Source organism: Coccinella septempunctata, chromosome 4 (assembly GCF_907165205.1).
Source record: "Coccinella septempunctata chromosome 4, icCocSept1.1, whole genome shotgun sequence".
Lineage (NCBI taxonomy): Eukaryota > Metazoa > Arthropoda > Insecta > Coleoptera > Coccinellidae > Coccinella > Coccinella septempunctata.
Genome location: NC_058192.1, coordinates 25,115,650 through 25,135,667, shown reverse-complemented (window position 1 = coordinate 25,135,667; position 20,018 = coordinate 25,115,650). Strand labels below are relative to the sequence as shown.

The following is a 20,018-nucleotide window of genomic DNA, read 5'->3' as shown; positions in this document are numbered from 1 at the left end:
CGAGATCGCCACACAGAGCGGCGTGTCTAATCGGGAATGCGAGATGAGTGTATAAAGACGTTGCCACGATTTACATGCTGATAGGTTGCCTCTTGAAACAGTGACGTATCAGTAGAAAGCAGAATAAATACCTACATTTCCCACTCAAGTAGTTCTTAAAGCTCCAGACTACTTGGTAGAGAATTTTTCAGCCAACAGTGCCTATTTGAAGTTGTTAAAACAAATACACGGTGTTCACTGAAAATGAGCCAAAAATGCTGGACGTGATTCCATGTCCGCAAACATTTATGTTTCAACTTGGTGTCCATATATTAGATATGGATGGAACAAAATGGAGATTTATACATTCTCTTTTAATTATGTCGTTTCCAAGAAAAAACGGCCTATGGGTGGAGAACAGTGAGGCATTTCCATATATTCTTGCATTATTTGGTAGTCGTACCCCGTTTCATAAATCTTGATGGGGGAATCAACGCTTGATTGACGAATAGACGTCAATTTGTTTTCAATCGATATTTCTCATGATCATTCAGAATATCATTCTCGCATCAATTTATGATGTTCATTCGTCCATTCAATTATTCTCAATTGCAACTTCTTCAATATATATTCAGAAATGAAAATGTTTCAGTGTACTCTTCTAGGCTTTTATTCGTATTTGATATGATAATGATAAGACTATTTAAAAATATGTATTCAATGGTTGACCTATCCTATACATAATTGTATCTACGAGGATGTATTGATATCTAGTTAGCCTAGACCAGTTCCATGTATAAAAAAATATTCCGTTACCATAGCAACGAACCATAACTCATTAGAAGTGTCAGTGTGAAGTTTGAGGTCAAAAAAGTAAACCAGAGCAATAAATTAAAAGAAAGAAGATGTCCATCGAAATTGTGGAAATCGAAAAATTGGAGTATTGAGCCATCATCAAGTAGCTGCCAAATTGCTGCAAAATGGATCCCCAACCCCAAATGTTTGAATGTTGACCAAAAGCGTGCAAGGGTAGAAGCATCGCGTTCGATCTGTGCTTGATTTGAAAACGATGTAGACTTCTTACACTTCTTACAGACTTGGGTACATTTCTACGATCCAGAAACAAAGCAACAATCGATTGAATTTGGACACTCTGGTTCTCCAAGACGTAAGAAATTTCGTGTCAAAAAATCTGCTGGAAAAGTTCTTTCTTCAGTTTTTTGGGATTGCCATGGAGTAATCATGATTGATTTTTTCGATAAGGGTAAAACAATAACCGGAGATCACTTTTCGACATTACTGACCACAGTATGGAAAAAAATTAAATAGAAAAGACGCGGAAAACTATCCAAAGGTGTTTCATTTTTGCAGGACAACGCCCCTGCACACAAATCTCTTGTTGCCATGCAAAAAAATCGTGATTTAGGATTTGAATTAGTAGAACACCCTCCTAATTCACCAGATTTGGCTCCATCCGACTATAATTTCTTTCCTCAACTGAAGAAAAGTTTGAAAGGTCGTAAATTTTCTTCCAACGAGGAGGATATATAAGCTGTGGAAGTCTGCAGAGCAAGAAGAAAATTTTTTTTTAAAAGTCTAGAGACGTTCTAGGTTCGATGTAATAAATGTATCCAATTAAAAGGAGAGTATGTTGAGTAATAAAATATTTTGACATTGAAATTTTGTTTAGTTCTATAGTAGGCTAAGAATTTGTCAATATATCCTCGTATATGTGTAAATGGAATGTGTAATAAAGATTATTATTATTGATGGATGAAAGTTGGGGAAAAATTGTGGACAGCATAGGTGCCAAGTAAAAAGATTGATAACATCATAATTTTATGTAAGTGTAAGTAACCTATATGTATTCTAAACAGGGTGGTGACAAATTCGATGCTCATCACTACTCTCTTCCAAACTCTACCAGATCGAAATTACGTTCATTGGTAAAAGAATTCTACCGCCTTTGAAAATCCTCAAACATGACGCCCGTCAATTCTTAATATCTTCTTTTATGATATTCCCAAATTGCTTATATCTTTTTTCTTTTACATTCAGCTTTTTTTCTTATGGCAGCCATAAATACAATTGAATTTTTCCATTGATGAATGAACGGAAAAATAAAATATATGTATATAAAATGAAAATTATTTTTCAATATCTCAACGAAAATCAACTATACTGCAGGCTACCCAACTTTCTTTTCAAAGATATGAATTTCTTACTGTCTAATGAAGAATGTCAAATGACCAATTAGAAAATAAAATCCATGGCTTTCTTTGCATGAGTGCAGATATTTTCGAAAATATCTTTGAAATCCCCCTTCTTGATTCGAATATTAATTATTTTGACTAAAAATATGGCTCAATATGGCTTCCATATGAAAGAAAAAGTTGAATATCATGTCTTGAAATTTAGGAGGCTGATTTCAATGAAAATATATAATTCAATTGTATTTCAAAATACGGATTAGTATCCGGTATTGTTTGGAAGACGGTAGTGGTGTCATCGAATTTGTCACTACCCTTTATGCCTGCATACTGGGAAGGGCATTTTTGTTTTCTGAATATTTTTTATGTGCATGTCATAATGTTTCTTGTCAACTGTACTCAATTTATGCACTGTTTTGTAGAGTCCTGAAGAAGGCCACCAGTCGGCGGCCGAAACTACTTACCTAAAAATGTTCAGTGATAACAGATCAATCCTTTTTTTCTTTTGAAGAGTTTTCATAATGCATTGACATCGAAGTGAAGCAATTCTGCCAACATTCCATCCTTCTATATCTCTGAAAAATCATCTATTTTTTTATATTTATGCTATTGCATGCTATGTAATCATAAGTAGTGGTCAATAGAACCTAACCATTGTCTTGAACGAAGAGTGATCTTGTAATAGTGATGAGTGTTAAAATTATTCAATATTGAGATATAATAATGAGAGCAAGAAAACCCGAATAAAATAACATAAAATTGAAATGACCTTCAGCAAACACGTAGTATGAAGAAACTAGGTTTTCTAAAACTGACCTTGAACTTACCACCTCCAATCTATATTATTTACTTTAATTCATTGACGCCTCCAACTCTTTACTGACACCTCCTAATCTATTTTTCCACATTTAAATTTCATTAGGTCAGCTGAATGATCAGAGGAGTGTCAAAAAGGACCCTCAAGAATCGTGTAAAGTAGTTCTGGACCGTGCCAGGTGGGGGCGCGTCTTGTATGGACCACACGCATCTTTACGCCAACACATTAATAAAGTTGTGCCGTTATTAATACTTATATAGTTCTTCATACTTCCATCCTGCGGCTACAGTCGCTCAGGTCGGTAAAAGAAATGATGTCAGTTCGAAATCCTGAAGAGAAAACTCCTTGTCAGGTTGAGTTCGGTTACGTAGACCTGAATCGGTGTAAACTAATCTAGGATAGTAATTTATTGTTAATAAACCAATTTCGAATTATTGGTATCGATATTTGACGTGTTCTTCATATACCTGAAGTTTTGTATATCTTCAAAAAAAGAACATATATTTCTTTTGTAACCATAATGAGAAGAAGAAAACTATAACTACTAGAGTGCTTATGGATTGCCAACCTTCATAGAAAGAAGAGTTCCGATCTCAAAGACGTAGGTACCTACATAAGTACGTACGTAGGTACAAATTCAATGCTCATATCGGCAAATAAGCCTAAATTTTTTCAAACAGAATCTGCGCGACAAACGAAAATATAGACGACTTTCTGAGCGGAAATCTTATTTCTATACTAGATCGACGGAAATTTAATTTTGCTGTCTGTGTGTCAATTTTCATGAGACTCATGTCGATATTAATCAGGATTAATTTTTAAATAATTGGAAAATTTTTGTTGAAGCACACGAATAAACTGTTACTATTACACTATGCACAGAAGGAATAAGTAAGTATTGACGGCATTAATAAAGTGAGTATAAAGTAGAGCAAAAATTTTTTTTCTGTATTTACTATTTTGTGGAAAATGCTTGAGCAGGTCAATTTTCAGTTCAAATTACGCAACTTTTCATGTACCTATAATTCAGGAGTTTGACAGGTACGGTTCACAAAGGGTGGAGGCTATTTTTTTGTGCTGAGATGATTTGATTATTGTTGTAGTTTTTTTTTCAACTCTTATTTCAGGTAACAAAGCCGAGGCTAGCAAGCAGGCGAGACAATCTACAGTATTTTGCCGATGTACATATATTACAAAAAATTTTTAGTCGACCTCTTCATCCCTTATGCGCGCAGGTACTCACCTGTTTACTGACCACGGCTACATCGCCGTAATTACCAATTCCCTCAGCTCTGGAGGAGTATCACTGATATTCATATCGCTATCACTACCATTCGCCGCTCTCGTAATTGCTGTATCATAATGACGGCAGCGGACGAAAATAGTTTGCGGATAAAAAGTGTCTGCGGACGAAAAATACTTGTATTTATTATTTTCTAGAAAAATGCTCGAAAGCATTCCATTTCAAATTACGATACTTTCATATACACATCAGGAGTTCATCAGGTCCAAGTCCAAGACAGGTGGAGGCTGAATATTTTCAACCTGAATATTTGTGCCAAAAGAACTTTTGTTACTGAGAATGATTTGATCATTGTATGTATTGTATATGTATGTGTATGTATGTGTATGTGTATGTATGTATGTATTGTATATGTAATCAACTCGTTGAACTCCGGTGCAGTCCCAGATTTTATTGTCATATAGTTATAATCTTTCATCCTGTTAGTACATGCTTCGGCTCATCACCCGATTTCTAATTTTTTTTTCAATTATTTCAGGGAAAAAGAATTCTTGTTTATTTGTTTGTATGGTAGGGACACTAGCTAAAGCTCAGGTTAAACTTTCATCTGAAGTAGCGTACAGGCAAGACGGACCTTCAAGGACCGTTCGAGCCTCTGCTACTAAATGTTTATTTGTATGTAAATGATGAAGTGAATTATCCATATATGCAGATATTTAATGTCAAACAAATTGTATAGTATGCAAATAAACTATTATTATTATTATTATTGCCTTTTTTTATGCACCCTTTTTTATCACAGGTATCAAAGCCGTTTTTTTCCGAGGTGTATAATACATTTTTTCGTCGAGCTCTTCATAGCTTTATGAAAGTAAGTACTCACTTGTTTGCTAACTGCGGCAATGTCGCCGTATATAGCTATGAAGGAGTGATAGTGATAGTGATATGGATTATATATTACATGGGGCGTTCCATGAAATAAAAACGAGTGCTGATGGGAAATTCAATATTCTGACATATTATCAAAATGTTAAAAGTTTGGCTGCCAAACGGCTGCAAAACAACATCGCATGCTCAGCTGGCAGTTTGCGAATTTATTCTCAAATTAAAACCCCCCAAAAAGTTCAGCTCATGCACAGAGAAGAAAACCAGGTTTTTAAAAAAATTATGTTTCTAATGTTAGTCATATACACCATCTGAGATAGAAAGGGGCAATTGTTATCTCCGGGTGGTTCGTCTATTATGAAAATTCAGAAAATAGCATATGATTCATTGATTTCTAGGGCTTTAGATTGTGCCACCCACTTATCCTGAATTTTACATTTCTCCTTTCTATCTCATAGATTGAGTAACTGGGTGACAATCAAATGCGAAGCTTCAAAAATATATAGCCGACAAACAAGTTTCTAAAATCTATATTGATGGCAATATTTAGGATTTCCTTAAAAAGCACATAATATCAAAAACTTCAAGAGAATCAAGCGAGCATTCTTGGAAAAAAAAATCATTTTTCGAAGGAACTGTATCTTTCTACTAACCCTGTTTACACAAAATGACTCTGACCTCAATGTCGATCAATGATGGACACACATATAAAATTTTTCTTCCCTATCCGAACTGGCAAAAAAAGGGTAAACTTACCTCTAATTATGACCTGCGTAAAAAAAAAAGTCAATAAATTTAAATTAAGATTAGAGAAGTTCATCCGAGATAAATTGAGAGAGGATTCGCACTGATAATTACAGCATTAATCGAATGGAGATTTTCTTGGTTGGTCTTTATAATGGTTACAAGATCACTCTGCTGGTATTTTATAATCTGAAGAGCCTAGAGATGGCCTACTTTACGTCACTTGAACTCACGTGTTATCATGGGAAGTCATATCACATCAAAAAAATGTGTTCAAATTTTGTCCATGTATTTCAATGGGACAGTTGATAAAACTAGCCACACTGCTGGTACCAATATACTTTCAAGTATAGTCTTAAAAGGATTCTGCATATTTTATAGCACGAGTATAATAGTGATAGCAGTATGTTTCTAGATTCATTCAAAATATAAATAAGTCGGCGTATCGAACGTGTTAAAACCAAGCCAAAGTTATACTTTTCATCTTTCACACCCCGTATCTCTAAAACTCTTCATACATGGATGGAAATTTTTGCTGGAAAGTCAAAATCTACAACATACGAAAAATTGAAGAAATTCAAATGGTCCTTATTTCAATTTGTAATGTATCATTTTGAGGTCAAGGAGGGAAGAGGCTATAAGCCTTTTTTGCTGCAAGACGTAATCCTATATGTCGAATTGTGAAAAATGCAATTGACAAAGCCGTTTTCATCGGTGCAAATGTAGGTATTTGTTTTTCTACCCACTCTAGGGAGAGAGATAGTCAAGACGAAAGGTTGCATACAATCCGTGGCGATCTATCGCCAAAGCGCCACTTTGGATGTTCATCATAAACAATAATATGAACGTACTGAAAATGCCAATTTGGCAATGTAGCAATCTATTTATATATTCTTCTTCCTTTCATGTATATTGAATCCAGAATTGTTGAAATGTTCTTTATAAAATCGCAAGACAGATGAAAGAGAGCAGTAAGCAAATTTAAACCTGTATTTAGGGGAACACGAATTTTCCTATTACAGATTGTAGAGGTTGTTCGCAAACACAGTGAATGACGAGAAAAAATCGTTTTCAAGGCTGATTTGTCTGGCCAACTGCTGGCCGGAGCAGACTCGACTTTTCCTGACATTGATTAATATTTGGGCTGGCCAGCTTCGCTCCTGCCTACCACAGTACAATAGCGTCAAAACAAAGCTTTTTTTCGTTACCTGCCCGGTCGCATATCCACAGAATTATAAGCTAAAATTATTATTTATTTACCAACGACGGATTTTATTAAGTTGTATTTCAAAATGTGACTTTAATGGTCCTAACCATATTGGCGAAAAACCGCTCTAGTGATTTCAGGACTTCGGTAATAGGCAGCCATTGGGTTTGTGTTACCAAACACAATAGTCGTGAAAGATGGGACCTGTCCAGACGGTTCTTGTCAGAATATGATTCAACCATTGGATGATCTTCTGACACTTCGTTCCCAGAATGACATATGTTATTTAAATTAAGGAGGGACCGGCCATTTTGTCAGGAGATGAACGATTGAGGAATGATAATTTGTTCTTTCATTCTGATTTTTGAAATTTTACATTTACAGGGTGTTTCATAGAGGACACATAAACCATTACCAATAACCTATTGTTGTAGGTTCTGCGATGCCAATTGTATGTACAAGTACAAGATACAGGGTGCTTTATTCATTTGGTCCATAGTTTCCACAAGCCAAAACCTCCGAACAACACGGTATATTCTATTCAATTTCGAGAAGAATTTGTTGAATATACCCATCGACTGACATAGCAGCGAAACCTAAAGTTCAGGACCGACTCAGTAAAATTAGATTGAACTGAAATATAGCCATAAAACACCCTGTATTTCCGAATTTATGCAAAGAGACAAATTATTTGAAAAGTACAGAAGAACTGAATAAGACCAAAGTAACATCATAATTCCGCATTCCGTATCAATACGTACTTCATAGTTCCAAAAAATTTTAAATGTAGTGGAAAAGTAGAAAGTAGAAGTTTTAGATATCGATTGAAATTCATTCTGGGAGGATTCTGCATTTCCTAATAAACTTTTTAAGGTTTTCACTCCCAATCTCTGGAACAAAATCAATTAAAAAATGAAATAAACGATTTGCTCCTGCGTAAATTCTTGCACTAATTAATCAGAAGCAAATCAACTAGAAAAAATTGTTGCCTGGCAATGAACTATTGTAACGTTTCGGAGCCTATATCAGACTCCTTCATCAGACGAAAATCAGTTTTCGAAAATCTTCTGAATTGTATCTTTTGTTTGACATTTATTGTCAATACATAGAAACAGAGACTGTTTAGAAACGTTGATTCATTTAATATTGAAAAAAACCGGATGACAGTTCCTTCTTCAGTAAATGAATCCAAATATGATCTATTCCTACCGAACAATTTGCCAAATTATTATTTTGTTCCAGAGATTGGGAGTGAAAACCCAAAAAAGTTTCAGGAAAATTAGAAGTTTTGTCTACTTAATTATAAAACCTTTGGATTGGTACACCTTCAATACACATTTCTTCACTCATGGCATTGTTAATTAATCAATTATCACTGAAACTTGCTTCAAGCATTTTCAATTCTTTACATAAATTCTTCCCTTGAATTCATTTATATGCATGGTGTGCGGTTTTGGATTATCATTTTGTTGGGCCACAGGTCTCTACGAGCAAATTTACAAATTCAGAGTATTTAAATTTTCTTCAGAATTTTTTGGCAGTACTTCTACAAGATGAGAATACTGGAGGAATGTTTTTTCAACACGATGAAGCGCCACCTCATTTTTTTGTAAATGTGCAAAAGTTTTTCGACGAAAACTTTCCAAATAGATGGATAGGTAGGAATAGTCCATATTTATGGTCAAAACGCCGGATTCGAACCCAATAGACTATTTAATCTGGAGATACCTGAAACTGCAACTCATGCACATTGAGAAAAGCTTAACAAAAAATAGAGATCGTCAACGTATTGAGTAAAATGGAGATCCTTTTGAACAACTTCTATAAAATTGCATGCATGGAAAGGCACCATTCAATAATATTCGTGATTGTGAACAAGTGTACGTTGATAGTCTGCTATTATTTGTTGTCTTTTCCCAACTAGTTTTGATATTTTCATTCAAAATTAGAGTTATTTTTCTTTCCAGTAACGATACCACGCAATTATACAAAGTTTTCTGAATAACAGATTGATTTGCGTTAGGTTACTTGAGCATACATCGAACATTTTTAGTGTAACTTTGGGAGTACCGCAGGGGTCGGTCTTGGGACCTCTCATATACTTCCCTTTCATTATTTCATTAGCAAGGCGCTAATTCCTTATAGTGAATATCAATAAGACTGCGTAAGTAACTGGTGAAAATGTTTATTGTTTAGAGCCATCCACAAACCACTACCTGCGAAAGAAAAATAACTTATCATTTTAACCCATTAAGTCCCAGAACTATTTTTCATCGGTCAACATCAAAATATTGTTCCATGTTTCGTTATTCCTCTAATGAACCTTCTTGAAACGCCTTCGAAGAAACCGCTGCCAACGTCTTTTTTCCGAAGTAGTAGCTATTTGTAGATTCATATGAATATATTTAAAAAATCGTATTTCAAAATCTACCAACCCTATTATTTCTTATTTTTTAAAAGTATAATTTCATCATCCGGAACACTGCAATACTATTCAAATATTGTAGAAATCTTTTTAGAGATGTTTACAAATAAGTCAGAATATCACAATAACATTTTTGAGATAATTCCCTTGCACCTTCTTTCATCCTTCAGTGAACGACTCGAACGTAGGTACCATTCAACAATCAATGAACTTCTCAAACGTCAAGCGGTTTGGATACCTGTACTTCGAAGAAATTCTATTTAAAAAACACAAATTTTAATAGTTTCACATATAATACCCCTCAAACTATTCGTTTAATACCTAAAGCGGCTTATGGTATCATTTTCCAGCTACTAGTCACCTTGAAAAGAATCCATAATGAAAACAAACCGAAAAACATTAACACCGATTATGAGGTTACTTTGTCACATTGTGTGTAGTCAAAAAGAATTGGCAAAACGTCTTTAGTAGTTCTAAGTATTCTTTGTTCGTAAGAAAGAACCCCCCTTGTTACAGGGTGGTCGAGGTTCTGCTCATATCAGCTTATTTTCAGCCAGTCTTTGTGTCGAACTCATCAGTTGCTTAATTAGTGATAATAGAATAGAATACACTCAGTATATTATGAGAGATTAGATAAAGATGACAGGTTATTTAAGGTATCTCTTGTAGGGTGCAGGCATAGGAAGCTAGGAGTGTTTTATTTTTATTTGTCCAATAGGTATTAACGTTGAGAACGGATATTCTCGACATTTCACCGTTAAATTCTTGAATTCCGAAGAATCAGGTGCTAGATGTGATAACCACACCGATTATCTCTTCACTGAAAATTTATTTCCTAGATATAATTGGTAGGCGACTGAAGTTACAATTCCCGATTTGATGGAGAAAGAGATGCAAATTCAATAATTCTATACAGAGAGAAAACTCTGGTCACACATGTTGTTCAGTTTTGCCTCAACGGACCTCAATTTTTAATGGGGCAACTTATATTTTCATGGATGTTTCAGTTACTAACATACCAATTAAAGGATTGGCGGTAGTTTCCTGTTGAACAAAAAATGACATTTCACGAACGAATTTCCGAGGCAGGTATTTTTGAAGGCAGGTACTTTTCGTCCGCATACACTTTCCATCTGAAAACTCTTTTCGTCTGGCTGTTCGTCACCAGCCTCGGTTGCGCCTCTTCTATCAATTCAGAGGCTCGACTATACTAAACATTTTCGAACTTGGTACATAAATAACTATTTTTATTTTTTTTTCCTGAAAAACATAAATGAGGTGTGTTAAAGCGCTTGAATAAAATTTAAACAATTCCACCCGTAATATCAGTTTCCTTCTCGAAAATTTAGGATTGAAAATATACTGACTGACAAAGAAACTGCAACAGCCAGAGGGAGATGTTTAAATTGTAATTTTTTTTTTGGCAAAACATAGATAGTATAGCAAGGAGTAAATGATTAAAATTTGGGAAAAAAATCGTAAAGGTTTTTTAAAATGAACATTTATTGTTACTTAAATATTGTAGTCGTTTTTCGCAAATTTTTAAAATTTTACAACAACCAGCTGTTCGAGGAGATCCAATGTCGATGTTTAGTTGTTGTTAAAATGCCTAGATCTCGTGTACGCGGAATTTATCGCCAGCTAAGTGAATTTGAAAGAGGTCGAATTATTGGTCTACAAGAGGTGGGGTTGTCATTTCGATAAATCGCTAAGCGTACGAACGAACAGAAATCCAACTACTGTTATGAGATGTTGTCTAGCGTGGGTTGATAATGCCAGAAATTAAAGAACAGTAGGCACAAATGAAGTTCAAGATCGGCGTCTAAGACTTATGGCCATTAGAGACCGATTTGCATCTTTGGCTGATGAGTGGTTAGGAGAACAAGGCCATCCTGTAACTGTTCGAACGGTTTACCGCCGTATAAGGTCTTTTGGACTGCAGCATTATCCACCCCATTTTGTGTTACTTCTTACGGTTGAGGAAAGAAGGCAACGATTACAGTGGTGCAGAGAACGACATCATTGGAATATGGAATGGCATCAGGTCTCTCATCTCGATTCTCCTTGGGTGCACATGATGGCTGAAGAAGGGTAAGACGACGTCGAGGAGAAAGACGTGAACCTCATTTTGATGTTGAGCGTCATGTACACCGGACAGTAGGTGTTATGTTATGGGGTGCTATTGCACATGGAAGTAGGTCACCTTTAGTCTTTATTCGAGGTAACATGACAACGCTGCATTACCTTAAAGAAATAGTGGAGCCATATTTATGTTCTCCCTTATCTTAACCGGCTCGAGAATACAATATCTCAGCAAGAAAATGCTCGACCTCATGTTGCCAGAGTTAGTTTAAACTTTTTTGAAGCCACCCATGTGAATCTTTTGCCATGGCCGCCCAGATTCCCGGATCTTTCGCCCATAGAGCATGTTTGGGACATCATGGGGCTTGGAAATTTACCCCAGCCCCAACGGACTTTGGCGGCTCTGAGACATGAAGTACAGGTAGCTTGGGATAGTATCCCTCAAGAAGAAATAGACCATCTTCTTCCATCAATGCCAAGAATTTAATAAAAAAATTTGTAAACCCTTCGTTTTTTTTTCTTCAAATTTTAATCATTTACTGAGTGCTATACTATCTATGTTTTACCAAAAAAAATTAAAATTTAAACAGCTCCTTCTGGGTGTTGCAGTTTCTTTGTCAGTTAGTATATCATTCTCAACTCCGACAGAATTTTTCTCTTCAAATGCAATCCTCGATGATTAAGACAAGGCTGACTTGAACCATCGTTTATCTCAAACCACTACATGAAACGCCGAGAAAAAAGATATAACGTTGGTCATCCTTTGTTTGCCAACTTAACAGTTCAAAGTGACATTCAGTAAACAGAGTAAAACACAACTATCCGGAAAGTACATATTTGTAGAGGATGCAATATTGACTACAGACTAGTTGGCCATTTTACTCGGTTTACATAAAGATTTCTTTTGTCAATAGGGTGTCAAATATTTACAATCAGGGCACTACTACGGGTCTTTTTCATTTATATAGAGGACAGGTTGGGATTATACTGAAGAGCTGATAAATCCCTTCCTGAAAATTCATAATAACTAGTTGGGAAATAAATCGAATTCAAAATCGATCATTAGAATTTAGATTTTGTTCTCAAATGATTAGCCAGTCATATCAAGGAAGTTCAAATTTCAAAAAAAGCTCAAGTTAGCGTTTCTGCTTCTTTCGAAAATCTGTTGAATTTTTCCTAACAAGTTGTCAAAGCGAAAATTACCGTAGTGTTTAATGTCATTGACATGTCTACATATTTTCACTATGTGAATAATATGGTGATACTATAAGTACAAGCTGAGCGCCAAGTTTAAACTCTGAATATCGACCTTCAAAATTCCATAGCCTTCTTTACGACGATTTTTTTTTGAACGCACGTTATATTCATTTAAAAAATCAATATGGAAAAGAATCGAACCATAACATATTTTCATGCCACAATTCAAATTATTATTGATCATACGTAATTAATATGAAACATGTACTTCGAAACTCTTCGAAAATGGAGTAAAATAAATAAAAAAAAAATCTTTAGATTGTTTTTTGAAGCTTCTTATTACTTCCGAATGGATTCGCAAAAAATTGTGTCCCTCGTGCCAATCGTTAATCATTGTTCGTACGTGATGTACTCAAACAAACATGGGATTGTCAAATGACAGGATATCGCAAATACCTCTCAGTTTTGCGAAGCATTGACTAATTGCTTAGAGCCAGTATGAAGTGCAGATTAGTGCTAGTCATTGTTAGTATTTTCTGTGTTTGGAGACAACTATCTGAGGCAAAAAAGTGAGTTCAAACAACGTTTTGGGGTAAATTGTCAAGGGTTATCAAAAAATCAAATGAAGCATCTCAGATCCAGCTTCCAATAAACAAAACAGATAATGGTTGATATCTTCTCAGTTACTTCTAGTCTGAAACGTACAGTAACACCAGCCATGGTGCTCCAAATCTCCATAAGGAAAACAAATACGACCCGATTTTTGTATGATATTACCTAATTGCTTGAGCTCGACAAAATGAAAAATAATGTCTGTCACACAGGGTGTTAAATTTCTCCAGAGGGGTACCCAAGTTTGATATATCAAATTTTTTCATCCCTTATTCGGTTTCTATTCTATTTTAATAAATTTTGTGATAAGTCCGAAATTATGGTGTTATTTAAATTATTGTCATATCTTTTCTTTTTTCGGAATAATAATCAACTTAGTTATTTCAAACGGATCAATCTGTATATTTTTTACCTTTTAGAAACCTTTAGAAATGCTGAATATTTTTTATGTAATATTTACTATACCTAAATGCCCACATGCATATAACATACAGGGTGCCCCAAAACTAGTGAATCAAATGTTACATGCACCACGATAAAGTAGACCAAATACTATCGAATGACACCAAAATTAGTTCAGCGAAAATGTACCGTTTCCAAAATAATTAGAATTTTATGAAAAAACCTAAAATTTACTATTTTCTAACTATTTTTTTCAATCACAGGGCCAGTTTGTGATTAAGGATAGCGATTTTAGCTCATATCAATCCTAGTTTATTGTTTATTATTACCCTCAATTAAAATTGTAGTTAATCGAAAACCTCAGTAAATGTAAATTAAAACAATTCTTTTACATAATTTTTATTACTCAGAATAAACCCTTCTGGTTCAAAGAAATAATAAGAATTTTTTACAGACAGTTTTAAAAACTGCCCCATTTTTTGGAGGTTAAAAGTTGGTAAATAATTAGGGGTGGTGGAGTCAGCAGAAATCGCCTTTACTGTATTCCTGATTCTTCTACTACCCTAATGTGGACATATGCTTTTAATGTAAAACAAACATTCAATTCGAATTAAACGAGTTCCTTCAAGCATTACCATCGAAATGAATTATTTTGATTTCAGCGAAGATAATCTAAATAGCTATAACTCCGAAATTATAGCATTTAGGCTTAGGAAATCTTTCATGAAAAATATTCAGTATTTTTTGAGGATTTCAAAAGGTAAAAAAATACAGAGTGATCCATTCGAAATAACAAAGTTCATTTTTATTCCGGAAAAAGGAAAGATCTGACAACAATGTAAATACCACCATAATATCAGACTAATCACAAGGTCAATGTACAGCAAAATCTACAAAATCGTGGGATGCACTTCTGAGAAAATTGAGGCGTTCTATACTCAAAACTCACTGTGTGTAATAAATATCAGTTTTTTCGAAAATTTGAAATTATAAAGTGGTACCAAGACCCATTGAAATTGATTTCTTATCAAAGCTTTTTTCGTTGCGCTTACATACACTATCTAGAATCGACCTATAATATAAAAGGTGTAAAAAATAGCTTGCCACATTTTGTAAATACAAATTTACAGGATCTTTCCTAATGAAACATCCTATATAATGAAGGTTCTACAGGATCGGAACCAGAACGGAAACGAGCAGTCAGGGGTGGGTCGTGAAATCCCCGCTTAAAGAGTAAGCTGAACTTGTCTTATTGCAGGATATCTGCTTCATTTAAAATAGGACAAAATATTAAAATTTTTCCAAAGAATCGGTCATTGGATGAATTCCCTCGAAAACACTCTGAAATTTATATTTTGTGTTTATCAGGTGGTCTATAGTTTCTTCTTTTGCGTCACACTCACAAATTTAGTATAATCATTGAGTTTAATACTCAATGGAAATCCATGTTGGCGCTTCTTATGGATCGATAATATAAGGATGTTTCATTTTAAATAAGAAAGATTTTTCAAATTTCTATTTATAATGTGAGGCAGGATGCTTCACACCCTGTATATCACGGTTTGATTTCAGACAATATCGTTTTATAGAGTATATATTATAATATAAGATATTCCTTCAAAAATCAGTTTGAATAAGAATTTCATCTTGACCTTATAATTTCAAATATACTGAGAGCCTAATATTGGAAAAAACTGTCATGATAAAAATGTCGAAAAACGTCAATATTTTTTCACGTGGAAAACGCTTAGTGAAAACCGAACACCCTATGTGATTACCAATTATGTATATTATTGAGATCGAGCTATCTATTATAGAAAAATATGTTTTTATCTAAATAGAGCCTCGCCACAGTTGCAGGGACCCTGTGTATGCAACTAATATTGGGTTTTAGTTTCGTTAAAATCTTATGATATTCAAGTTTTTTTCAATTCTATATGGAAGATAAGTGAAATTTCCTTCTCCACAGATCCGCAAATCCTAGCTGTAGGAAGCCCTATTTTCAACTTGTCTTCATGGCGAGAGAAAAATTTCACAGTATGGATCAAGCAAATATGAGTGGTTCATGTAGTTGGTTGAATGGTTGTAGGAGAGAAAAGAGGATATGTACCAAACAGAAACATCTCTCACGAGTACTTTGGAATGCGCGTAAGCTTGCAGTCAAGTACTGTGAATCGCAATTCAGGTAGCGTAAAATTATCTGTAGTCTGTAGTGCATGAATTTGAATCTTCTACTGCTTAGAACAACGTGTTTCGACAAGTATACTTCTTACCACATTAGTTGCCATCAAAGAAGATTTCTGACCTTGATCGCATCCTTCTAGGATATTATGTAGGATAGATATGTATGAGTTTAAGTGGAGGTTTCAGTGAACAAATCTGATTAAGTTATTTTGCCCTTAAGAAACTTGAACAATGCCTTTAAACGAAGGAAGATTTTTTTTACAGCTAGGTGGGTATCAGTAAGAAACAACATTTTGAGTTTATAAAAATTCCTTCAATTTACTGCTATATCTATGGCACTTTATTTCATTTTTCGCTGTGAAACGAAAGATTTCTTCTAAGCATAATTTCAACTTAGTTTCGATAGTTGGGTTCTTTTAATTTTTTGTATTTTCATGGTATTTGATGATCATAAGGAGAAAACAGGAAGACGTGGGTGATAACTTGTGTTCGAACTAGATTCATCAAATAAATGAAAAACCGTATTCAGAAATTAATTCAATTTCATAAAATCGTTTGTGAGATAGAACTAAAAATATCATTTTTTCTGGTTTTTCAACAGCTCCTATCTTTTGAACTGAGCCGATTCGGAAAAAATGGAAAAAAAAGTATTTCTTTTGACCTCAAGAATCTACTGTTAGAATCTATATATCTACTGTATACAGGTAAAGTTTTTTTAAGGCGAGACAAAAGATGCAAAAGGTACAATTCCTCAAAATTAATCGATTCGCCAAAAATGGCCTGTTCAAAATATGAAACAACCCTACATCATGTTGTGAATTGCATCATCAGAAAGTCAAGAAAAAAACGTTAAATCGAGTGTCACATACTATGTAGGCGAGAGAACCAAGAACTCTAAAATATTATTTCTCAATGATCAAGGGAGGTACTTCCCTAGCTTAGCTATATTGCCAAGTCGATTGTTTTTTGGTGTTTTCGGAATTGCTGAACACGTGTCTGATGTTATTTCTTCAACTTAACTAAATGAAAATGCAACAGAAAATAAATTGCAATCATCTACGGACATGCAAAAAAGCAGTGCAGCATCAGTTCCTCTCTCATTCCTTCGATGTGAAGCTAGAATCCTCTAATGAACCGATTTGTTTACGAATATTTTGAGAGAAAAATTTTTGTGTACAAGAAGTAAGAAAAAGAAACGTTGACCTACTTAATAAATCAAAAAATTTCCTTCTAAGTATTCTTATTTCACGAGTATGATGATTGAACGTGATTCGAAGTCAAATCAGAGCTCAAAAAAACATGACCACTTAGACACCTGAGAATGTTCCAGTTTTCCTTGGCATTCGCCATGTTGAATTCTCAAATATCTTAATCGCTCTCAAATTTCTGTATCGATATATATTTCGCACGGTTGAAAAAAAATTATATCGCCATAAACTGCAATGTATGTTTTCAACTACTATAATTTGAATAATTACTAGTTATGAGTGAACACCATATTATTATAATGTTATTATCAATACCACAGATAAATGTTCCAGTTCAGGGATATAGTTATGATACGAGGAACAAATTGCATCCCAGCATATTTAAAAGAGAATGCGGAGGCAAAAAGTAGATATTGCTTATAATTTATTAGTAGTGTATGAGAGTAAACGATTGAATTATCACTTTTTGCTCTAATTAGATGAATTAATGAGGAGTTTACCGCTTGAAGGATTACTAATACTCGGGACTTGGGGCATTATTTTGTCAGCAGTTAAAGTAGATGGAAATAAATAATAACGAAATTTATTCATCTGGAAAAATTTATCACTTTCATCAATAAAAATATTTGTGACAAATGTGAAAGGTAGCGAATAAGGTTATTTAAAGATACTATGCTCACTATTGAGTATTAACTGTCAGTTAATAAGCACCTGGACACCAAAGCCTCACTTGTTTATGCTGTTCTAGAATTTTGCTCATGAATATGTTCGATAAAATTCTATCAGATCAGAGGGTTTTTACAGGCATATCCCAATAAATATAGAGGGCGTTATAGTTGAATTTTTTTGGTTTTTTGCTAATAATTTCACTGTATATTTTATTCCGTTTTTAAGAAAAACACAATTGAACAGTTCAGAGCATCGGAAGGGGATTTGAAGTAACGATTTATTTATTTCGACGATAAAGCATAATTAAAAACAATGTAACATAAAAAGAATAAACTTAAATTAAATTTCTATGCCTTTTCTAATTTTTTTAGTAAAGGACTTTCGAACTTCGAAGAAAATATTTTTCTGTCCCCTTATAAAAAATTCAACTTAAAAGCCCTCTATCTTTTTTCACAGCAATATTTTTTTGAGGTATATTTGGTCCTATCGCCATATTTTGTTCCAAACAATCTGCCCTTAGCCTATGTCCCAATAGTTACGAATCACCCTGTAGAGATAATTCGTGGTGAAATGATTTATTTTTCACTTCTCTCCAAAAGAGAAATATTTTTGTAAATAACCTCTATTCACTCGAATATGCATATTATTTCTTCATGACAAGAATTTTTATACTCTTTCTCCTATGGTAGCCTGGGGCATATAAAATCCTCCTAATATACCGAACCGTTTTTTTCAGATACGATCAATGGAACTGCGCTTTCAACATGAAATACTTCAAAGATTTCTATAGAGAAACGGGATACATGCAAGCTATAGCAGCCGCCAGTTTGATGTATTCATACGGCATTGCATGTTCAGAAGGTCTGATTAGAAACTGTGAATGTGGAAAATATGGGAAAACCATCAATGGCAGTAAATGGCACTGGGGTGGATGCAGCTTCAACGTACCATATGCGAGGAGAATGGCGAAGAAATTTTTGAATATTGGTAAAAAAGAGGATGGCTTTGCCCTTTTAGCGAAACACAACAGTGAAATTGGATTCAAAAGCGTGCAGTCCAATGTTGAGAAAAAATGCAGATGTCATGGGGTTTCAGGTGAGAGCGGTCGATTTATTAATTTCTAAAGAATAATATTTCAATTTTATAGACCCTGTTACAGACTTCCTGATAAACAACCCATTTTCAAAGTGGATATGAGGAAGAGCAGGGTAGCTTTTTCATTTCGACAGCCTGTATAATGTACTCCATAATAAAATTTTTAAAAAATATAGCTTTATATTATCCTCGAAGAGAAAATTTCATATTTACTTCCAGGTTCGTGCTCGGTCAAAACTTGCTGGAGAGGAGTTAAACCGTTCGAGAAAATCTCTGAAATTCTTAAAAACGAGTACCATGGCGCCATCTCTGTGGATTTTACGAACACAATAAGTCATCCGGTGAAGAACACTTCTCGACGTATTCTGTATATTAAGCCAACATTGAATCTCTGTCAGAAAACTGTAGGTCGCCATTGTAATGGTACAGATAACTGTGCGACGCTCTGTTGTGGTAGGGGCTTTAATGTGAAAAGCATAGAGGTCGTCTACATCTGCAATTGCGAATGGAGGAATCATGCGGTATTTAATGGTGATGACCTGGTATGCCAGCAATGTAGAAAAAATCAAGATATGTATACCTGTAAATAAAAATAAATAAGTCTTATGTTTTATCATGTTTTTCAAAACGCATCTAATCTAACCGACTATCCTATCGTCTTCCCCTGAAAGAGACTCTAAGATTGTTGAAGATGATCATAATAAAATTATACACTGTGTCCGTAAAGTATGGAACAAAGTCATTTTCAGCTGAACAGACCGTTTTAAGAAATAATCCTGAAACACGTCGATTTTTGATTTTAATTAACCGTATTTCAAAATAATAATCTAATATACAGGGTGAATTACTTTCGAGTAATGACGTCACCGTCATTTTTTTAAATGGAACACCCCCATTTTGTCACAATTTTCGAATTACTCTAGCCTTTGAGTATTCAATTAATACTTGAATATTCAATTAATACTCAAGGCTCTAGCTGAGCTGATTCCAAAAATGTATCACATGTTGATTCCAATTGGTACAGGGTGGACAAAAATACAATATATGATAATAGTAATA

General features: G+C 34.3%; 1 protein-coding gene across 1 annotated transcript; it reads left to right on the top strand.

Annotated features, from left to right (window-relative positions):
- The first annotated feature begins 13,281 nt into the window (after positions 1–13,281).
- Positions 13,282–19,569, top strand: LOC123311896 (protein Wnt-4). The gene is made up of 4 exons (XM_044896012.1): positions 13,282–13,358; positions 15,773–15,988; positions 18,601–18,959; positions 19,179–19,569. The coding sequence occupies exons 1-4, from the start codon at positions 13,288–13,290 to the stop codon at positions 19,547–19,549; spliced, it is 1,017 nt and encodes a 338-aa protein (XP_044751947.1). The 5' UTR covers positions 13,282–13,287; the 3' UTR covers positions 19,550–19,569.
- The last annotated feature ends 449 nt before the right edge of the window (positions 19,570–20,018 follow it).